Below are 17,286 nucleotides of genomic sequence, written 5' to 3'. Positions count from 1 at the left end.
TGTTGGGTTTTTTTTCTGCCAAAGTGCTTTTTCATCTACATTAATAAGGCTTTACTCCAAGAGGATTTACAGCTGTCTAAATAGTTCTGTCTGTCTCATGCCTGTAAAACAGCTAGCTGACCAGATAGGTGTCCACTGCAGGCAGCCAGAACACTCCAAAATTATTCAGGTTTGTTTGGCAACTGAGCAAAGATGTGCACAGACTCACGCAGGCCACCTGGTGGGGGGCGGGGTCCTGCATCCTCTCTGTCCTCTCCTCTCCAGCAGAGCCACTCGCAGACTTGGCTGTCCGCGGGGCCCTATTTCTCCATCTTCGGTGCTGTGCCCTGGCACAGCCTTCACTTCCCAGCATGTTCTTCTCTCGCACTGTGAGGCACCAGCTGACATTCATGGAGGATTATTAGATCTAAACAACACATTCACACGGACTTGCCAGGAGGAGTTGAGTCTGGACGGTAGAGTTTCCATGGGGACCCACCGCTGGCTTCAGGACAGACAGTCTTGGAGGCAGAACATGGTCAGCAGCCGCTGAGAGTCTGTAGTTTGATGAAGCCCCACAGGCTCTTGGTCTCCAAGGAGAAGGAGAGAGCAATCCTGGCACTTTTAACCCAAGACTTGGTTAAGACTTCCCAGAGAGAAGTTGAGGGAACCTTGAGATATTATGAGATCTGCTGCAGTTTGAGTTACATTTTAGGTGGCAGTACATACACATGGTCAAAACCCAAAAGACATATAAAGGTCAGTAGTGAAAAAGCTTCCTTCCATTCATTCATAGGCATGGTTTTTACCCTTCCGTCCATGGGTATCCTGTGTTCTTAGTTCTTAGAAGAAAATTCTCCAGAATTTCTGTATATACAAGCAAAATTGAGTATGTATACAAAATGTAATATGAATTCTGGTTTCCCTTGTTTTCACTCAAAATATCTATACACAGTACTGTTTTGCACCTTGATTTTTGTCCCCTAACAAGAAACTTGAAGAGCTTTCCATACCATACCAAACCATGGGAACTTTTTTATATGTACATAGACTTCCACTGTATGAATCCAACAGAATTCAAGTAACACGTACTGATGAGTATGTGGGTGTGTGCGGTCACGCACGGTGCCACAGAGTAGTATGTCATTCCACACATACGCAAGGAAATCCACAGGACGGATTGCCCAAGTGGTACTGCTGAGTGAGAGCACATTTATGATTTCTACAAGCATTGCCAAATTACCTTCCAAAAGGATGAACCAACTTACGTTCCTACCAACCTTGTATGAGCTTGCCTGTTTCTCCAGCCTTACTAACAGAAACTGTATGGAGTTTTGCCCATCTGATAGTTAAAAATGATATCTCATTTGTTTTTAATGTACATATATCTCTTATAATGAGTAAGGTAGAACATCTTATGTTTAAAGGCCATTTATATTTCCTTTTTTATCAACTGTGCATGTGCTTTGCATATTTTTCTCTTGTACTGCTGATCATTTTTTGTCACTTCTAAGAATTCTTTACCTACTAGAGAGATTAGTGCTATTTCTATATGACTTGTCAGTTTTTTCCAGTTTGTTGTTTTGCCCTTTGACTTTGCTTATGCTGTTTTCACCTTCTTTTTTTTACGTACTCAAATTTATTAATCTTTTCTTTTGGCTTCTGGATTTCAAGCCATAGAAAGGCCATCAGCACTCCAAACTTATGGAGACATTCTTCCACATGAGAGAATTTGAAAACTTTTTATGACTTCATCTTTCATGATTAAGTCTTTGATCTACCTGGAATCTATCCTGGTACAAAGTGTGAGGTATGGATCCAACTTGGTGTTTTAACACTGGATCCACGTTTCATAAGATGACTGGTCAAAGGGCTTGCATGGTTTGTGCTCACCCCTTCCAAGAAAGCCAGCCTACTCCTCAGGGACAGACAGTCATCCAAATGCACCATTGGGTTTGCTTATTTTTTTATTCAAATTTGCTTAAATTAAACCACTTTTTTATCTGAAAGTCACAGCTACAGCAAACCTATCTAACAAAGCTCTGTCTCTCCCAGCCAGAGGGAGGGGATTTGCAACAGGGTCAGGGTCAAGAACAGGGTTCCCACGGATTCGGGAAGAGGGATCATTTTGGGTGGGAAGAGCACTTTCCCCCTTGAGTCTCCCAGAGAGGTGCCCTTTGCCAGCCGGTCGAATACAGCATCCACAAGCTGGATGTTAGGCTCGTGGTACAGGGTACACCCCAGCCCAGGAGACCCCTAAACAAGGTGACAGAAGATGGAGCCCTTCTGATGAGCTGGCTCCCCATCAACCAGGAGCAGCCCCTCTACCTCACCTTGTGCCTCTACTCTGTGTCCAGGGGTGATGAGTAAGGTGGTCAGCTTTACGTCTCACTTCTCTGCACTGTGGAGGGAGAATTCCAATAACTGTTGGTGCCCTAGGAGCAGGGTGCAGGGTGGCCAGTTAGAATACATGGCACCCAGTTCAAATAAACAGTGAATACATTTTTAGCGTAAGTGTTTCCCAAGTATTGTTTGGGATATGCTTATACTTTAAAAATCATTCATTGTTTTTTAGGAATTCAAATTTAATTGGGCATCCTGTGGTTTTATTTGCTAAATCTGGCAACCCTAGAAGGATGCAAGAGTTAGAACAAAGAATGTGACCACTTCAGATCTTGTTTCACCCACGGATTTGCTTAACAGCATGGAGGGGGTCAGACGTATGAATAAACCTACACCTGGAGAGGATGAGAAAAGCCCATCTCTCCCCTGCTCCAAAGAGCCCAGATTTGTGCATCGGAGGAATATTTGCATACAGGGAACATCTGGTCCATGAATTTTTTCTTGGCCAAAACATGATGGGTAGGACAATGATCACATAGGAGGCCATTGGACACATAAGTTGGTAGTCACCTCCCAGAAGGAAGCCGGGCTTACCTCTCACTGTTTTGCAGATTGACCAGAAGCAGTTCAACAAAATCCTCGATCTGATTGAGAGCGGAAAGAAGGAGGGAGCCAAGCTGGAATATGGGGGCTCGGCCATGGAAGACAGGGGGCTCTTCATCAAACCCACTGTCTTCTCAGAAGTTACCGACACCATGCGGATCGCCAAAGAGGAGGTACTGGGGCTGCAGGAAAAACCATGTCCCGTGGGGCCCTGTGCTGAGCTGGGGCCCGGGGGGTGGGGAAGGGGGCTGGACCTTTCAAACCGGAGTCTTCTCCAGGGCCCAGGGATCCCAGAAATCTTTGTGAAGGGACTGTTTTCCTTTTTCCTGTGGCCTTTTCCCTCTCTTTAGGGGTCCTTTGGGAAGCCGTCCTGCTCCTGGGACCCCTGAGCCCTGTGTAGAGTTTGTCCTAGTCCCCAGTTCCACGCATTGCTCATCGTCTCCAGGGAACAACAATCCCTCTTCTGTCTTCTAACATGTCCTCAGGTTAGCCAAGGGTGGAGGGCCATTGCAACCTGTGCATTTTGTCAGGAATAGAGCCATGGATTCAGGGCCCAAAGCTGCCTTCAGTTCCCCCAGACCGAACTTAAATGACAAGTGTTCATTCCAAAAACGTGTTCTGGCTAGAAGTCTCTTTGAAGTTTTCCATCATGAGCATCCTTAGAAATGGTGGAAATTAAGGTGACCCCCCCAATAAGAGTGTAATTCTAACTGTGTCTTTCAGTGCCACTGTTAAGCTAGTTAGAAGTGGTTCCCACCTGAGTCCCAGGTGCTTGGACCCCGGAATGTGGCCTTTTGGGGCACATGAAAGAGTGAATCACTGTCGAAGTCTTCCTGGTTCGAGCCTATTATACACTTTCTCCTTGAGATTTTTATGGGTTACTAACTGTACCCTGATGGCATGAGACTCAGCTCTTTAAACCTCTCTATGACAAGCTCCATGGGAACCAGGGCAGGTATTTCAGCAGGCTGACCCTGTCCTGCTGGGCTATGGTGCCGAACATTGAATCAGTTACAAGCTCCTTTCAAAATCACCTTTAAATGTTCAGCCTGTAGCTCTTTCCTTTCCTTTGTTATGTTGTAGATGGTGAGGAACACTGCCTCATTCCCTCCCCTGGGAGTTATTAGGGAAACATTTTAGGTCATCTTCATTGATAGAAAATGCAGCACCAAGAGACCAGGACCTGCAGTCTGTGCCTGCAAACACCCTTCACAATAACTTTCCAAGAATGACTTCCAAGGTTTTGTCTTCAGTGCATCCCAGCATGCAGGGGCTCCTCCAAAGCTTGAAGTTGGGGCTTCTAGAAGCCCTGACCACATTGAGAGAGCTTCGACCCAACGTATTATTTTGGTTGTTATTTTTTATTTTTGTTTAATTCAGTCTTTCCCTTCAGATTTCAACCATCACACAGCTAAAAAGATGTTTGGACTCTCTCCTTCAGTTATCCTCTTCGTGCGTGTGAGCACTGTGGGTGTTTTTGAAAAAAGCATAAACGAAGGAAGTGCCTGCTCAGGTCATACATGCTTCATTCCAGCAGCCTCTCACTGCCATTCTTCCAATTAATCATAGATTTTTGGACCGGTGCAGCCAATACTGAAGTTCAAAAATATCGAAGAAGTAATAAAAAGAGCAAATAGCCTTGAATACGGACTAACAGCAGCTGTGTTCACAAAAAACCTCGACAAAGCACTGAAGCTGGCTTCCGCATTAGAGTCTGGAACTGTCTGGTGAGTAGAGCATGAGTGCTCGGCCCCCTGAGCTGCCGGCCAGCTGGCTTCCTTACCCTTCTGTTAACAGAGAGCTTTTAGTCGTATATTATGTGCCAAGCACTGTCTAAGCACTTTGCTCCATCCTCGTGACCACCTTCTGAGAGGGGTACTGTTATCACCCCCATTTCACAGATGAGGAAATCAAGAGACAGAGAGACTGCGTGACTTGTCCAGGGTCACACAGCTAGTACGTGGCAGAGCAGAGCTCAGGACCAACTGTCCAGCTCTGATGCCCATGCTCTTGACCACCGTGTTGGGCCACCCCTTATTTTTTATTCTAATTCTAAGAGCAGCACATGCTCTTGTGCAAAGTATGGATGAAAGTCCCTGTTTCACCAATAATTCTGCTGATTACACTATCCTCATTTTAAAGATAATATTAGAAGATAAATATGAATTGGAGGCCAAGAAGCAGGAGAACTGTGAGGTCAGGCCTGTCTCATTTCAGAGCTAATTCTTATTCCCTTCGCCATAATTTTCCTCTCCCTTTTTCTCCCTTTGTCATTCCCTTCCTACCCCAGTGAGAAGCTTTATACTTCAGAATATTCAATTTTAGTTTCTGGTGGTAAGAGCAAGAAGGCAGAGATCAAAAACACTGTTTTCATGGTTAAAACCTTGACAAAAAGTCATCCTTTAGGTGACGCTCTACACCAAGTGCCTAGTAACTGCAACACCTGAGGTCCAGCTTGGTCCTCTCCTGGTGACCCTGAGCCTCTCTTTATTCTCTCTCCAGGATCAACTGCTACAATGCCATCTACGCACAGGCTCCATTTGGTGGCTTTAAAATGTCGGGGAACGGCAGAGAACTGTAAGTGTTTCTGTCTCTCCATGCCTGTCCGCAGGGCCGACAAAAGATACCCTAGGTCCACAGTGTATGGTGAATGGTGGCCCGCCCTCCAGTCCACTGAGCCCTCCCCTGTGCTGTGCTTTCCCCCTGGGCTGGGCCGTGTCCCCCATCTTCTCTCCCCTTCCTGCCCTTCCCTACCCTCATCCTCACGCCACCCCAGGACCGACCCCCAGCCTCAGCATATGTGTCCTCCCCAGCACCCATCCCATGTGGAGATGTTCAGTAGGTACTTGACCTAGGCCCACTGCAGGACAGGGCAGAGCTGGGAAGTGCACTTTCCACCAGACGTGGGATGTCATTACTCAATCAAACCCTGGCCCTCAGCAGGGAGGATGGGCTCTCTCCCAGGTCAGGCTGTGGCCCTTCTGCCCACTAGCAAGTTCCCAGGGACAGACCGTGGGTGACTCTTGCTCCTCCTCAGTGCCTCTTCAAAGGGATACTGCAACATGCCAGGCCTCCGAGCCTCTGTCAAACCCACCACACACTCCTTCATGGTGCCCTTCTGTCTTGCCCTTTGGGAGGCTGTGCTCCATAGACCTAGACTAATGGATGGGTCTTCCGTGTCTGGCCCAAGATAAAAGGCCCAGGCCTAGAGCTGGATGGAGCGTTCTGGGGGTGGGCACGCTGTGGTTTCCAGCCAGATGCTGCCTTCTCTCCCACATCTTTCTTGGTGGTCGTTGGGGTTTTATTAGCCTTTGTGGACAAATAGCTTGTAGGATCAATCTTCCCAGGGAAACCATCTGTGACAACACACAGGGTCATTCCTGGAACATCTCAAAGGACTCCGAGCTCTTCCTCTTATTTAAACAGTTTGTATTATTTATATACAGATGCATCACTTCGTACTTATTTGTACATCTTCCAGTAGGAGCACTCAAATGCTTCCCCTTGGCTTGGGCCTTAGTGGGGCCTTTGGGCAGCTACCCTTCCAGATTCTTAATCAAGATGTATGAAGGAATGAACGGGGCTGGCTTCCATCCCTGAGCAAATGCTCTTGACCAGTCTCCAGGGAATTCGGGGCCCTTCCCCCTTCTCATTCCTTCTTTCTCATTCATCCTGACTCGTGGCAATACACCAGAGCCATCTGAACATCTGAGTAGAGTGTGTCCATTTGTGTCCCCCTAATTCCTAAAATTGGTTTCCCCTTCCAGAACCTCAGTAAGTTCTTGGCCATGAAGACCCTTTACAGAAACCTTGTTCCCTCTGCTGAATGGCTTGTTTGTGTTGTGTTCTGTGAGCCTCTGTTCATTACCTCTTCACACTCACCTGTCCACGAGGGACATGAGACCTGGGCTGGGGTTACCCGCATCACCACTAGGGCCCACCAATAGCACTGGCCACAGCTGACACTCTGACGACCTCTATCTGAGAGCCTTGCACATGTTAAGGCATGCCATCATTACAACAGTCCCTGGGATAATCTGAGTCCATTCAGGCTGCTGGGACAGAATACAGTAGACTGGGTGGCTTAAACAACAAACATTTATTTCTCCACTTCTGGAGGTTCAAGATCCAGGTGTCTGTTAAGGACCCTCTTCCTGGTTCACAGGCAGCCGTGTTCTCTCTGTGTCCCCATGGAGTGGAAGGGAGGAAAGTATTCTCTGGGGTCTCCTTTATAAGGACACTAATCTCATTCATGAGGGCTCCACCCTCTTGACCTAATCACCTCCCAGAGGCCTCACCTCCTAATTTCTTCACATTAAGGATTAGGGCTTCAACATTTGAATTTCAGGGGGACACACATGTTCAGTCTACTGCAGGTAGGTACTACTGCTACCCCTGTTTTTGGATGAGGAAACTCAGGGGTGCCCAGAGAGGACCTGTGCCTTCCCCAGGTCACACTACCAGTAAGTGACAGAGTTGGGATTGAACTCTTAAACCCACCATACCACAGGGCCTTGCTCAGCAGGGGTCACCTCTGTGAGCCACCTGGGATGAAGCCAGCCAGGGTATGCAGGGTCATTTGTCTCCTCGCTCTGCTGCTTCAACCAGTCATGTTGTGACAGCTGGGGGACCCAGAACCCCACAAGGCCCTCCTCGCAGAGGCCAGGCACAGCCTCCTCCCACAGCAAGAACTTCAGTCCCCAAAGCAGATGTCCTTGGATGCAGGAAGGGTGTGTGGGGCCCACCTGACTTCTAGGCAACTGACTCACACCCACTATTCCCTCACTGCCTTTCTCACCTGCGTCTCCCTCCCCATCCCCGGTGGCACCGCCTGCCCGCTGCAGAGCAGGGCCGGGGAGTATCCGCTGCACTCAGTCCATGTGTCATCCTACCGGTTAGCCACAATCGGGACTTTTGTGGATGTCTGTTTTTTCGACTCTTGGCATATATCTTCCCAAAGCTTTTGATAAAGTACTTTAACATAATTCACAAGGAGACTGGAAACTGGCTTGAAAACCAATGTCCGTTTTCAGTTGTCTCTAATTAATGTCTTCACGTTGCAGTAAGTTCCCCTTTTTTATGCTGGAGCACTATGCGGTGGATTCCATGGTTTTCCCCATCCCTGGCCGCCTGGGCGGGGCTGGCTATCTGCCGCCCACCCACGGACCCCTCTGGGATCTCTCCCTGTACAGGTCTTGGGATGAAGCCTGCAATTTCTCTTCCTCCTGGACACTGTTCTTAGTTCTTTGTTTTGCTTTGCAATATAGTAACAAAAAAGATCCACACTGTAGAGACACATGGAAAGTCAAGGTCTCCCTCCCCTGACCCTCAATCCCATTTGTTAGAGGTAACCACTGTCCCATCATCCATTTTATTTATTTTGTTCACTTGTTCATTTGTTCACTGGCATATATTTACTGAGCACCTTTGATACCCCAGGCATGTGCTAGGCTCTGAGCACACAGCAGTGAACTCTATAAACAGCAGTGCCAACGCCCCCAACATTCTGGTGAGGTCCAATGGGAGAAAGGCTGAGCTTATGGATAGTGAGCGCCAAGGCGGTCACAACTGGGTGAGAAACCATTTAGGAAGTGCCACAGGGGGTCAAATAAGAATGACAAGAACTTGAACTAGGGCAGTGACTGCAGGAATAAAAAGAATGAGGTGATTCATGCACTTAATCTTACAGGAGTGATTTCATATTGGACTTACTAGTTATGTGCTAATTCAACATGATTTTATCACTTGGTTTGCTTTTCTTTTCTTTATGCAGTTGAGAAATCAGTAACTACTTTGAATTTTTACCGTGCAATACTATGTGCTCATTTTTAAAGGTTATTGTACATTTTCTATGCATACAATGGATGTAAACATGTATTTTTTTTCTGTTTTCAAATGACTTAGGAGGAAAATACTTTGTGCTCTTAAGAATGGGTTTTGGATATCCTATCCTTCTTTTTATTGGTGGTCTCCTATGATGGACTTTTGAGTTATTTCCAAGGGGTTTTGCTGCTACAGACAATGCTGATGTTCTTTCTTGCGCATAAATCTTTATGCACTTGTGGGAAATTGTTCTCAGAATAAATTCAGAAAATTGGATAATCCAGCACATGAAAAATGGGCTCCCACTCTTTTGGTTTGCATTCCTCTAATTGTAAGGGGTTGAGCACCTTATTAACACTTATTGATAATCTTTATTTTTCTTCTGCAAACTGACTATTCATGTCTTTTGTTGATTTTTCCTTTTTTTTTTTTTTAAATTTGTTCGTAAGAGCTTTTTGTGCATTAAGGAAAACAGCACTCTGTTTCTCACACAGTGTTGTAAATGTAATTTTTTTCTAGTTTATAATTTGCCTTTGGGTTTTTTAATGGAGTTTTCTGCTCTGCAAAAGTTGAATTTAGCATTCTGTATATGGCTTTTATATTTTGTTATGTTTAGAAAAAATTACAAAATAATTCACCCATTATCATGTATCATTCTTGAACTTCGTTTTAGGACACTACCAAAGAGCTCAATGACATATTAACAATAAAATAATAATATTACTTTCTACCATTTACTTTTTACCTAGCACATAGTAGGTAAATTTGCTCTATTTGAATCAATTCTAATCATTATAACTATAGGGAGGTGATGGTATTCCCATTTTACAGATGATGATATTGAGGCTCAGGGAAGGCAAAAAAACTTGCCTAAACTGTATAGATCCAAGCCAGTAGTTATCCAGCTTGAGCTACCTCAGAATCCCATGGCTTGTTAATCCCCTGGCTGTTAAGGCACAGATTTCTGGGCCCCACCCCTAGGTTCAGTAGATGTATTAATTTTCTATTGCTGCTACAATAAATAACCACAAAATTAGTGGCTTAAACAACGTTAATGTATTATCTCACGGTTCTGAAGGATAAAAATCTGACACGAGTCAGCTAATTAGCAATTTTAGTTCCATCTGCAACCCTAATTCCCCTTTGTCATATAACCTAATATTTTCAAAGGTTCAGAGAATTAGGATGTGAACACCTTGAGGGGGGCATTATTCTGCCTACCACAGTAGGTCTAGGGGACCTGAGTCTCTGCATTTCGAGCAAATTCTGAGGTGAGGCTGGTGCTGCTGGTCTGGGGGCCACACTTTGAGAAGCACTGGTCTAAGGGATGAGATGGGATTCTGTCTCAAGTGTTTCTAGCTACAGAGCCTCCATGGCCACCTCTTTTCCTAAACAGGTACACACTCTTATTTACATAATGGCAGAGCAAGTGTTGTAGAGGCTTTTAAATTGATCCAAAGCCACCTCTCGGTTCTGGGAAGGGGATCTGCCCTAAGGATGACTCATGATGCCTGAGAAGGGTCACTGGACTCTGCAAGACTTAAGGAAAGGATGTATACCAGAAACACAGACTCAAAGGCTGTGGACTCCTTCGTGCCCTCTCTGCTAACGTCCGCGCCCCTCGCTGCTCCATACTGGCCTCATTCTTCTTACAGCTGGTCCCCAGCTCCAGGTCCTCTATGTCCCTGCCCATCATGGATGCTCTGGCCACATACCCAGTCAATACCTTCGGGCCTCTGCCTCTTGTGTCTCTTCAAGCAGCTCCACCCAGGGATTTACCACTTTGTTTTAAATCCCCTTCATCCTTTGAAGGCAAACCCTTAGTCCTTCTGAATATTTCAGAAGCATCACACACACACAAAACTTGACATTTAACCTTCAGTTACATATCCAGGTACTTAAGCTTACTAATGGTCTTACAGTCCTTAGACTCTATTAAGTCCTCACATTCTGGCCTTTGCACAGACTCCAGACTGCCCAACAGAATACAAGCCCGTGAAGTATTAGAACTCGGTTCACACAGAATGACTAAGTGCCTGCCCATGTTATATCTCCCTCTTTTCTGTGATCACAGAGGTGAATATGCGCTGGCTGAATACACAGAAGTGAAAACTGTCACCATCAAACTCGACGACAAGGACCCCTGAAGGAAAGGCAGGCTCCTTCCTCAAACATCTGACAGCTGAATGTGGCAGATCTAACTTGCTGAAGAGAAACCTACATTCTGACCTTCCTGGGATACTTTCTTCTGGAGACTTTAAATCTACTGGATTTGAACGATTTTTATTTTCCTCTCACACTCCTGTTTTATTGACCAAAATGTTGTGTGTGAAATTGTAGTCCTGCCTGGGGATGGGACTAGTGGCCATTTCTGTTTTCCACTTTCCACCAGATCCCGGGGACAGTGAGGAGGCTCAGGGTGTTGTCAACAGGAAGTGGTATTTGAAGTATCGAGCAGTAGCTTAAAAATGCTTTGTTGACTCTGACTCCAGTAAGAATTTGGAAAAAAAAAATCCCTGCGTGTTCTGCAAACAGGGCTCTGTACCTGCGGGTTCCTCAGGGTTACCTGCCCACAGAACAAGCCCCTTCTACCATTCAGTGGGAAGGAATAGCACTAAGTTTTAAAAACATTTAAAAACAAGGTTGGGAGTATCAGATGTGGGGAGCTTTGGGGAAGCAAGTACCATGGAAGGGTCCTGAAGGCCTTGGTTGTGAACGGTCTTCAAGGACTGTATCTTGACATTGACAATGGGACTCAGCTTAAAACCAATACTGCCTTTGGAATGTGACCAAATCAACAGCCCAAAGAGCTTATCTAATGCTATGTCATTGTCTACCTTAACCAAGGCACTTTCTTAGGCAGGAAATGTCGCTAGTGTCACCATCGCTGCTAAAGACCCAGTGCTCTGACACTACAACAGTATAGCAAATCCTCGGATCATTAAGTCCCACATTTTACAAATTAGAGCCATAATTTGCTTTTCCCAATTATGCATTTCTACCACTTGCCTATGTAGTTTTCCTTTTCTCCAGTTGGGGTATCAACACTTTAGTAAGACATACACAACTGAAAAGACTGCTGTTATAATACAGCCCTGGTTTTTCAAAGTCCTATTTTGATATTAATTAGTGATTGATTAACAAATAACATCTGGACTTCATGGAGGAACTGGGTCTGCTACTACAGTGGCCTGAGCACAGCAATAACAGGTTGTGAATTTTTCTTTTCCTCTTTGTGTATCCAAAGGATGTGCAATTCCAAGTTTTAACTTGGAAAACTGAAAGTGTTCCCATATAGCTTTAAAAAAACAAAACCAAACTGAAATTGTTTTATTCAGATACTTTTACTATTACTAACTAGTACTTTTCTAACGGTGCTTATGTTTGAGAATTAAGTTATGTTTGAGAATTAAAATGGGGCGGCAGTAATAAAATGGAGGTCAGTGTCAAAACCAGTGTATGTATAGAGAAAGTCTTATGTGAAGTGAGGTTATCATTCTTGTTGGAAATATGCACTATGCAATTCACCTTCTCTCAATCAGTTAACACATCCCTTAGACTATCAGTAACTTGTTAAATCAGGATTTGACTTCATACACTGAATTTTCAGGATTTTATCTAAAGTAACTATAAACACTAACCTTGATAGTAATACATTAGAGGGTTCTTATTCTTTCATTGTACAATAATGCCTTTAATATGAAATGCTACATTATTTATAATGGGTATAATGTATCTTTTTATAGTTGTAAGTAAACAGAGGTGATGTATTTAACCTTCTGTAATATACTGTATTTATCTATATAGTATTAGATTTCACTTCTGTTAAGGTTTACTCCTGTGGTATGGTTTAAAAAATCTACTGGCCTGGGAATTCTGACCCTAACTGCAGATTGTGTTCAACAATGCAACAACTATAAAATAAAATCAGATATTTGAGAAAATTATGTTTTTTCATTTAAAGATCAGACCCCTTTTAATTCTGAGGTTGAACTTTTTCTTAGAACTTTGGTACAAAATGGCTTGTAATAAAGTGGTATCAATCACTTAAGGACAAAATTACATTTGCTCAATCCATCAAGTCCCATGCTTAGCTTGAGTGTGAAACTCACTTCTATGGTTTTGGGGGTGGACCAGGCAGCAAGCTTGGCCTCAGAGGCTCTGCATCTTAGTTGGTGAAGTTGCAGCTGTCATCTGAGCTGACTGAGTCCCTTTTTATCATAAAGTGATGAGGAGATGTGAGTGTGGGAAATGGTGGGGAAGATCGCACGGGGATTTAGGGAAAACACTGTATCCTGCAACTGTGTGCACAAGCATCCATTTTTGCCACTTTTCTCCACGAGGATCTCGGTGTCTGGGTTTAACTTACCTAAAGTTTCTAAGGCTTCAAACCAGTAAGCCTTAATCACTAAGTCATACGCTGACACTGAGGTTGGATCAAGAACATTCCTGTATTTGGTTAGCTCCACCAAGTTCAACCATGCCTCTCGTGTTGAGAGTCCATATCATTTTGGCCATGTAGAGGTAAAGCTCCACCCTTTCAGAGAAAATTTAAGGGAGGCTTGGATCAGATCCCTTTTAATATATGCACTTGTGTATGCTTTAATGCATTTAGAAACTTCCCATTTCCCAATCAAAATGTGAGCCGAAAATTCAAGGAAAACGGCATTACCTTCATTTGGTTTACCATGAAGTTTTACCATGAAGGTAACCATTCTGAGGACATATACTGGCTGTGGTGTGTGTACATGTGTGTGTGTACACACCTGCCCTTGTGTGCCTGTCAGGGTGGGGCACAGTAGGTTGGCACATTCTCTAAAAGTGGACCCTTTGGAATGCCCTAGCTTCTCCTGATGGTGGACCAAGCCCTTTTAATGTTCTTGCTCCTAGCATGTGGCTGACTTGAGCTTGAAGGTGGATAATGAGGGATATTTTTTAAGTATCCAAAGAGAAATGTCTGAGGAAACAGAATACCCAGCTGAAGGGAGGTGACTAGAAGAACTGAGGGGTCAGTCAATCACCTCACCTTCAAAAAGCAGAAAGGGTAGGTCAGGGAGGTAGCGTCCAACTGACCCCACCTTAGGAGGGGTCATTCCAACATGAGATGCTGGTCAGCGGGGGTCAAGAAGAAGCAGAAAGAAATCTTAACTGACCTGTAACAGTCACCTCATGCAAACCTCTAACACATGCCAATGGATAGAGTTAAATGCTGGGATACAACCAGCTCGAAACAGGCCACCCATGTGACGAGTGTCCTGGCTATTTTCTACAGTGGAGACATTTCCAAGCCAATTCCCAAGCTCATTTAAAAGGGAAATTGCCCTGAGAAAACCATAATTCAAAAAGAGTCATGTACCACAATATTCATTGCAGCACTATTTACAATAGCCAGGACATGGAAGCAACCTAAATGTCCATCGACAGATTAATGGATAAAGAAGATGTGGCACATATATACAATGGAATATTACTCAGCCATAAAAAGAAATGAAATGGAGGTATTTGTAGTGAGGTGGATGGAGTTAGAGTCTGTCATACAGAGTGAAGTAAGTCAGAAAGAGAAAAACAAACACCGTATGCTAACACATATATGGAATCTAAGGGGGGGGAAAAATGGCTCTGAAGAACCTAGGGGCAGGACAGGAATAAAGACGCAGACGTAGAGAATGGACTTGAGGACACGGGGAGGGGGACGGGTAAGCTGGGACGAAATGAGAGAGTGGCATGGACTTACATACACTACCAAATGTAAAATAGGTAGCTAGCGGGAAGCAGCCGCATAGCACAGGGAGATCAGCTCGGTGCTTTGTGACCACCTAGAGGGGTGGGATAGGGAGGGTGGGAGGGAGACGCAAGAGGGAGGAGATACGGGGATATATGTATATGTATAGCTGACTCACTGTTATAAAGCAGAAACTAACACAACATTGTAAAGCAATTATACTCCAATAAAGATGTTTAAATAAGTAAATAAATAAATAAATAAATAAATAAATAAATAAATAAATAAATAAATAAATAAATAAATAAATTAAATAAAAGGGAAATTGAATTACCCCCATCCCCGTGGGCTACGTCAGCTCCCTGGTCTGCGCACTGGGCGTGCGCTTCCTCACGGTGTCGCTAGATGGCAGGGCCGCGCGCCTTGCATGGGGCGCCGCACCGCCATCGCCGGGCTCACCCAGAACCGTGGACGCCACGCCCTGCAAATTATTAGGGACTTTTCGGTAGCAATCATACTGCCTCCTTTTGCATATTGGAATTAGAACCGCAGTGGTGAGGGCAGGATTGAAAAACTGCACCCACCCTTTTGGAAGGGAGTCTGGTCTAGGAGAGCTGGAGGGGCAGCCTCTAGGGAGCAAAGCTAAGCTGCCCCGTGGCCCCCTCGGCAAACAGGGGCCCAAGGAGCTTGTCCAAGTGGTCACTGCCCGGATTGTCTGAAAGGTCATGTGTGGGGGTGGGGGTGGGGCTGCAGCTGCCCGGCTTTTGTTGGTGGCAATTTGTCTCTCTGCCTTGAGAATGTTCCAGTCATAACATTACATAGGAGGAGCCTGGGGTGCGGGTCCTGCCAGGGTGCAGAACCATCCGCTTTTTTCCAAGCAGGCTTCTCTTTCTCCGGTGGGCACGTGGAGCCGAATCCGATGCCTGCCTGCAAGCATGGACGTGCATCTTTATGATCTGCGTTTGGATAATGCCCTCAATGGTGGGAACATACTTATATTAGGTTGAAACATAATAAATTGCCTACACTCCCTCATGTTTATCTACCACACCACCCACCAAAAAATCCCCAATTTAAAATGATTCACCAGTGACATCTTTGTATATATCCATAATTAAAGTAGTAAATTCATGTGGTGGAAGGGGTTCCACCTTCCACCAAACTGGAATAGTTTGCAAACTATTAAAGCTTTAAAATTACGTATTTCTAGTCTGCTCTATAAAGAGTTGTACACAAATGAATATTCCCGTCTTTTTAATATTTACTGCCAGAATCTACGACCCACATATAGTAGTCAGAAGTTCATCAGCTAATCTTGCTGCTGAGCCGAACAGAGGGCCAGGGAAAGCTGGGTTGAGCCGAAAACCAACCAATCTCACCGCTGCTCCTGCCCCGCGTGGAGAGCAGGGTACCCAAACCTGGAGGAGACCTCGCGCTAGAAGGGCCCGCGGGCCCTGTGGTCACCCGGGCGGGAGCAGTGAGTGTGATCACCCGGGGTTTACGGTGAGGGAAACAGAGGCTGGCGGCCGCAGGGACTCCTCGTGCCCATTGTGGGGAGGCCTCTCAGCGGCTGACCCTCGCCCTGCTCGCTCTTCGCGCCGCCCGGCGCCCGCCCTCCTCAGGATTGAGGAAGTGTGTCTGGCCCAGCCCGGCCCCGGCGCGCAGCCCGAGGCGCAGGGGCGGAGGGCAGAGGGGCGGCCCGGCCCCGATCCGCCGCTGTCCTCCCGGCCCGCGCGCAGCCCCGCGTCCCAGGCGCCCGCGGCCCTGCCCGCAGTCGCCGCAGGTAAGTGCTGACCCGGCCCGCACCCCGTCGTGGACCCGCCGCCTCCTGCTGCGACCCCGCGTGGAGCCCTGGGCCCTGCAGCCCAGGCCCGGGGCGCGGGGCGACCCCGGGCTCACGGCCCCGCCGCCTCCCGCTGCGCTCGCGGGGTGCCGGGTGTGGGGGCCCAGGCGGGGAACCCGAGGCCTCGCGGGACGGCACCGGGGCGGGGGGAGCAGACACCAAGCAACAAAAGGAAAATACACCAGGACGTCTACACATTTCCTCCGCCTTGGGAGAAAACCCCTTCCTTCAAGTTGGAGCGGGCCGTGTGAGCGCGCGTGTGTGCGGGAGTGTGAGTCTGAGTGTGTGGGTGTCGGAGAGGCACTGCCCGGGAGGCTCTCTGCCGGCACGGCCTGGCAATGCGAGACGGCCGAGCGCCTTCGCCCTCCGCTAAGTCCGGGGCACGCTACTCGCCCGAGGGTCCGGATAAAACCCGCCATCTCCTTGGCGGTCTCTGCGGCCGACCTTCCAAGGCGGGGGCGCAGATGAGTGCGGTCGGGGGTGGGGGAAGGCTGGGGGTCGGAGGGAGATGGTAACGGCGGAGTACAGGGATCTCTGCGGTCGGTCCACCCTGCTCCTTCACGTTCTGAGGCCATGAAGTTTTTCTCCCACAAGCACATCACCCTGCAAGGATCAGAAAAGTAGAAAAACAGGAGCGTGCAGTTTTGTTTTTAGCGAGCCTCTCACCAAATGCACTGTTTTCAGAGTTTGCTACTCACTCCCATTGTATCCAAATTCCCCGGGCATTAAAGGGGCAACTAGAATATACACGGTTTTGAAAAATGTTTAACATTCAACTCCTTTTGTGGTCTGACTTAATTATCTTTGTTTATGTCCTGGAAGAATAAAAAATTAAGTTAAAAACATACAAACCTCACACCTAATGTGTCCCTACAGGAGGTTTGGGGGTCTGCCAAACCTCTCCCACCCCCAGGCTTCCACACCTCAGGTAGTGGCCCGTAGTAAACGCAGCTGCTCAGATAAAAAACATGGG

At 46.4% G+C, this 17,286-nt stretch overlaps 2 protein-coding genes across 12 annotated transcripts in view; both read left to right on the top strand.

Annotated features, from left to right (window-relative positions):
• The window catches only part of ALDH1A3 (aldehyde dehydrogenase 1 family member A3), a 35,436-nt gene extending 22,744 nt beyond the window's left edge, over positions 1 to 12,692 (top strand). For both annotated transcript variants that reach the window (XM_082385157.1, XM_082385156.1), the window contains 4 exons: positions 2,934 to 3,098; positions 4,495 to 4,652; positions 5,428 to 5,502; positions 10,823 to 12,692. In XM_082385157.1, the coding sequence (XP_082241283.1) occupies positions 2,934 to 3,098; positions 4,495 to 4,652; positions 5,428 to 5,502; positions 10,823 to 10,895 (471 nt within the window). In that variant the 3' untranslated portion in view covers positions 10,896 to 12,692. The remainder of the gene's footprint in view (positions 1 to 2,933; positions 3,099 to 4,494; positions 4,653 to 5,427; positions 5,503 to 10,822) is intronic.
• Positions 12,693 to 15,288: 2,596 nt separating this feature from the next.
• LRRK1 (leucine rich repeat kinase 1) overlaps positions 15,289 to 17,286 on the top strand; it is a 118,275-nt gene continuing 116,277 nt past the window's right edge. For 9 of the 10 annotated variants that reach the window (XM_082385127.1, XM_082385128.1, XM_082385124.1 and 6 more), the window contains exon 1: positions 15,983 to 16,253. The gene's annotated coding sequence lies outside the window, so the exon portion shown is untranslated. The other variant, XM_082385126.1, reaches the window with a different exon arrangement.

This window comes from Balaenoptera borealis, assembly GCF_965194805.1.
Source record: "Balaenoptera borealis genome assembly, chromosome: 3".
Lineage (NCBI taxonomy): Eukaryota > Metazoa > Chordata > Mammalia > Artiodactyla > Balaenopteridae > Balaenoptera > Balaenoptera borealis.
The sequence above is the reverse complement of the archived record's forward strand: the minus strand, read 5'-3'. Positions and strand labels throughout refer to the sequence as shown.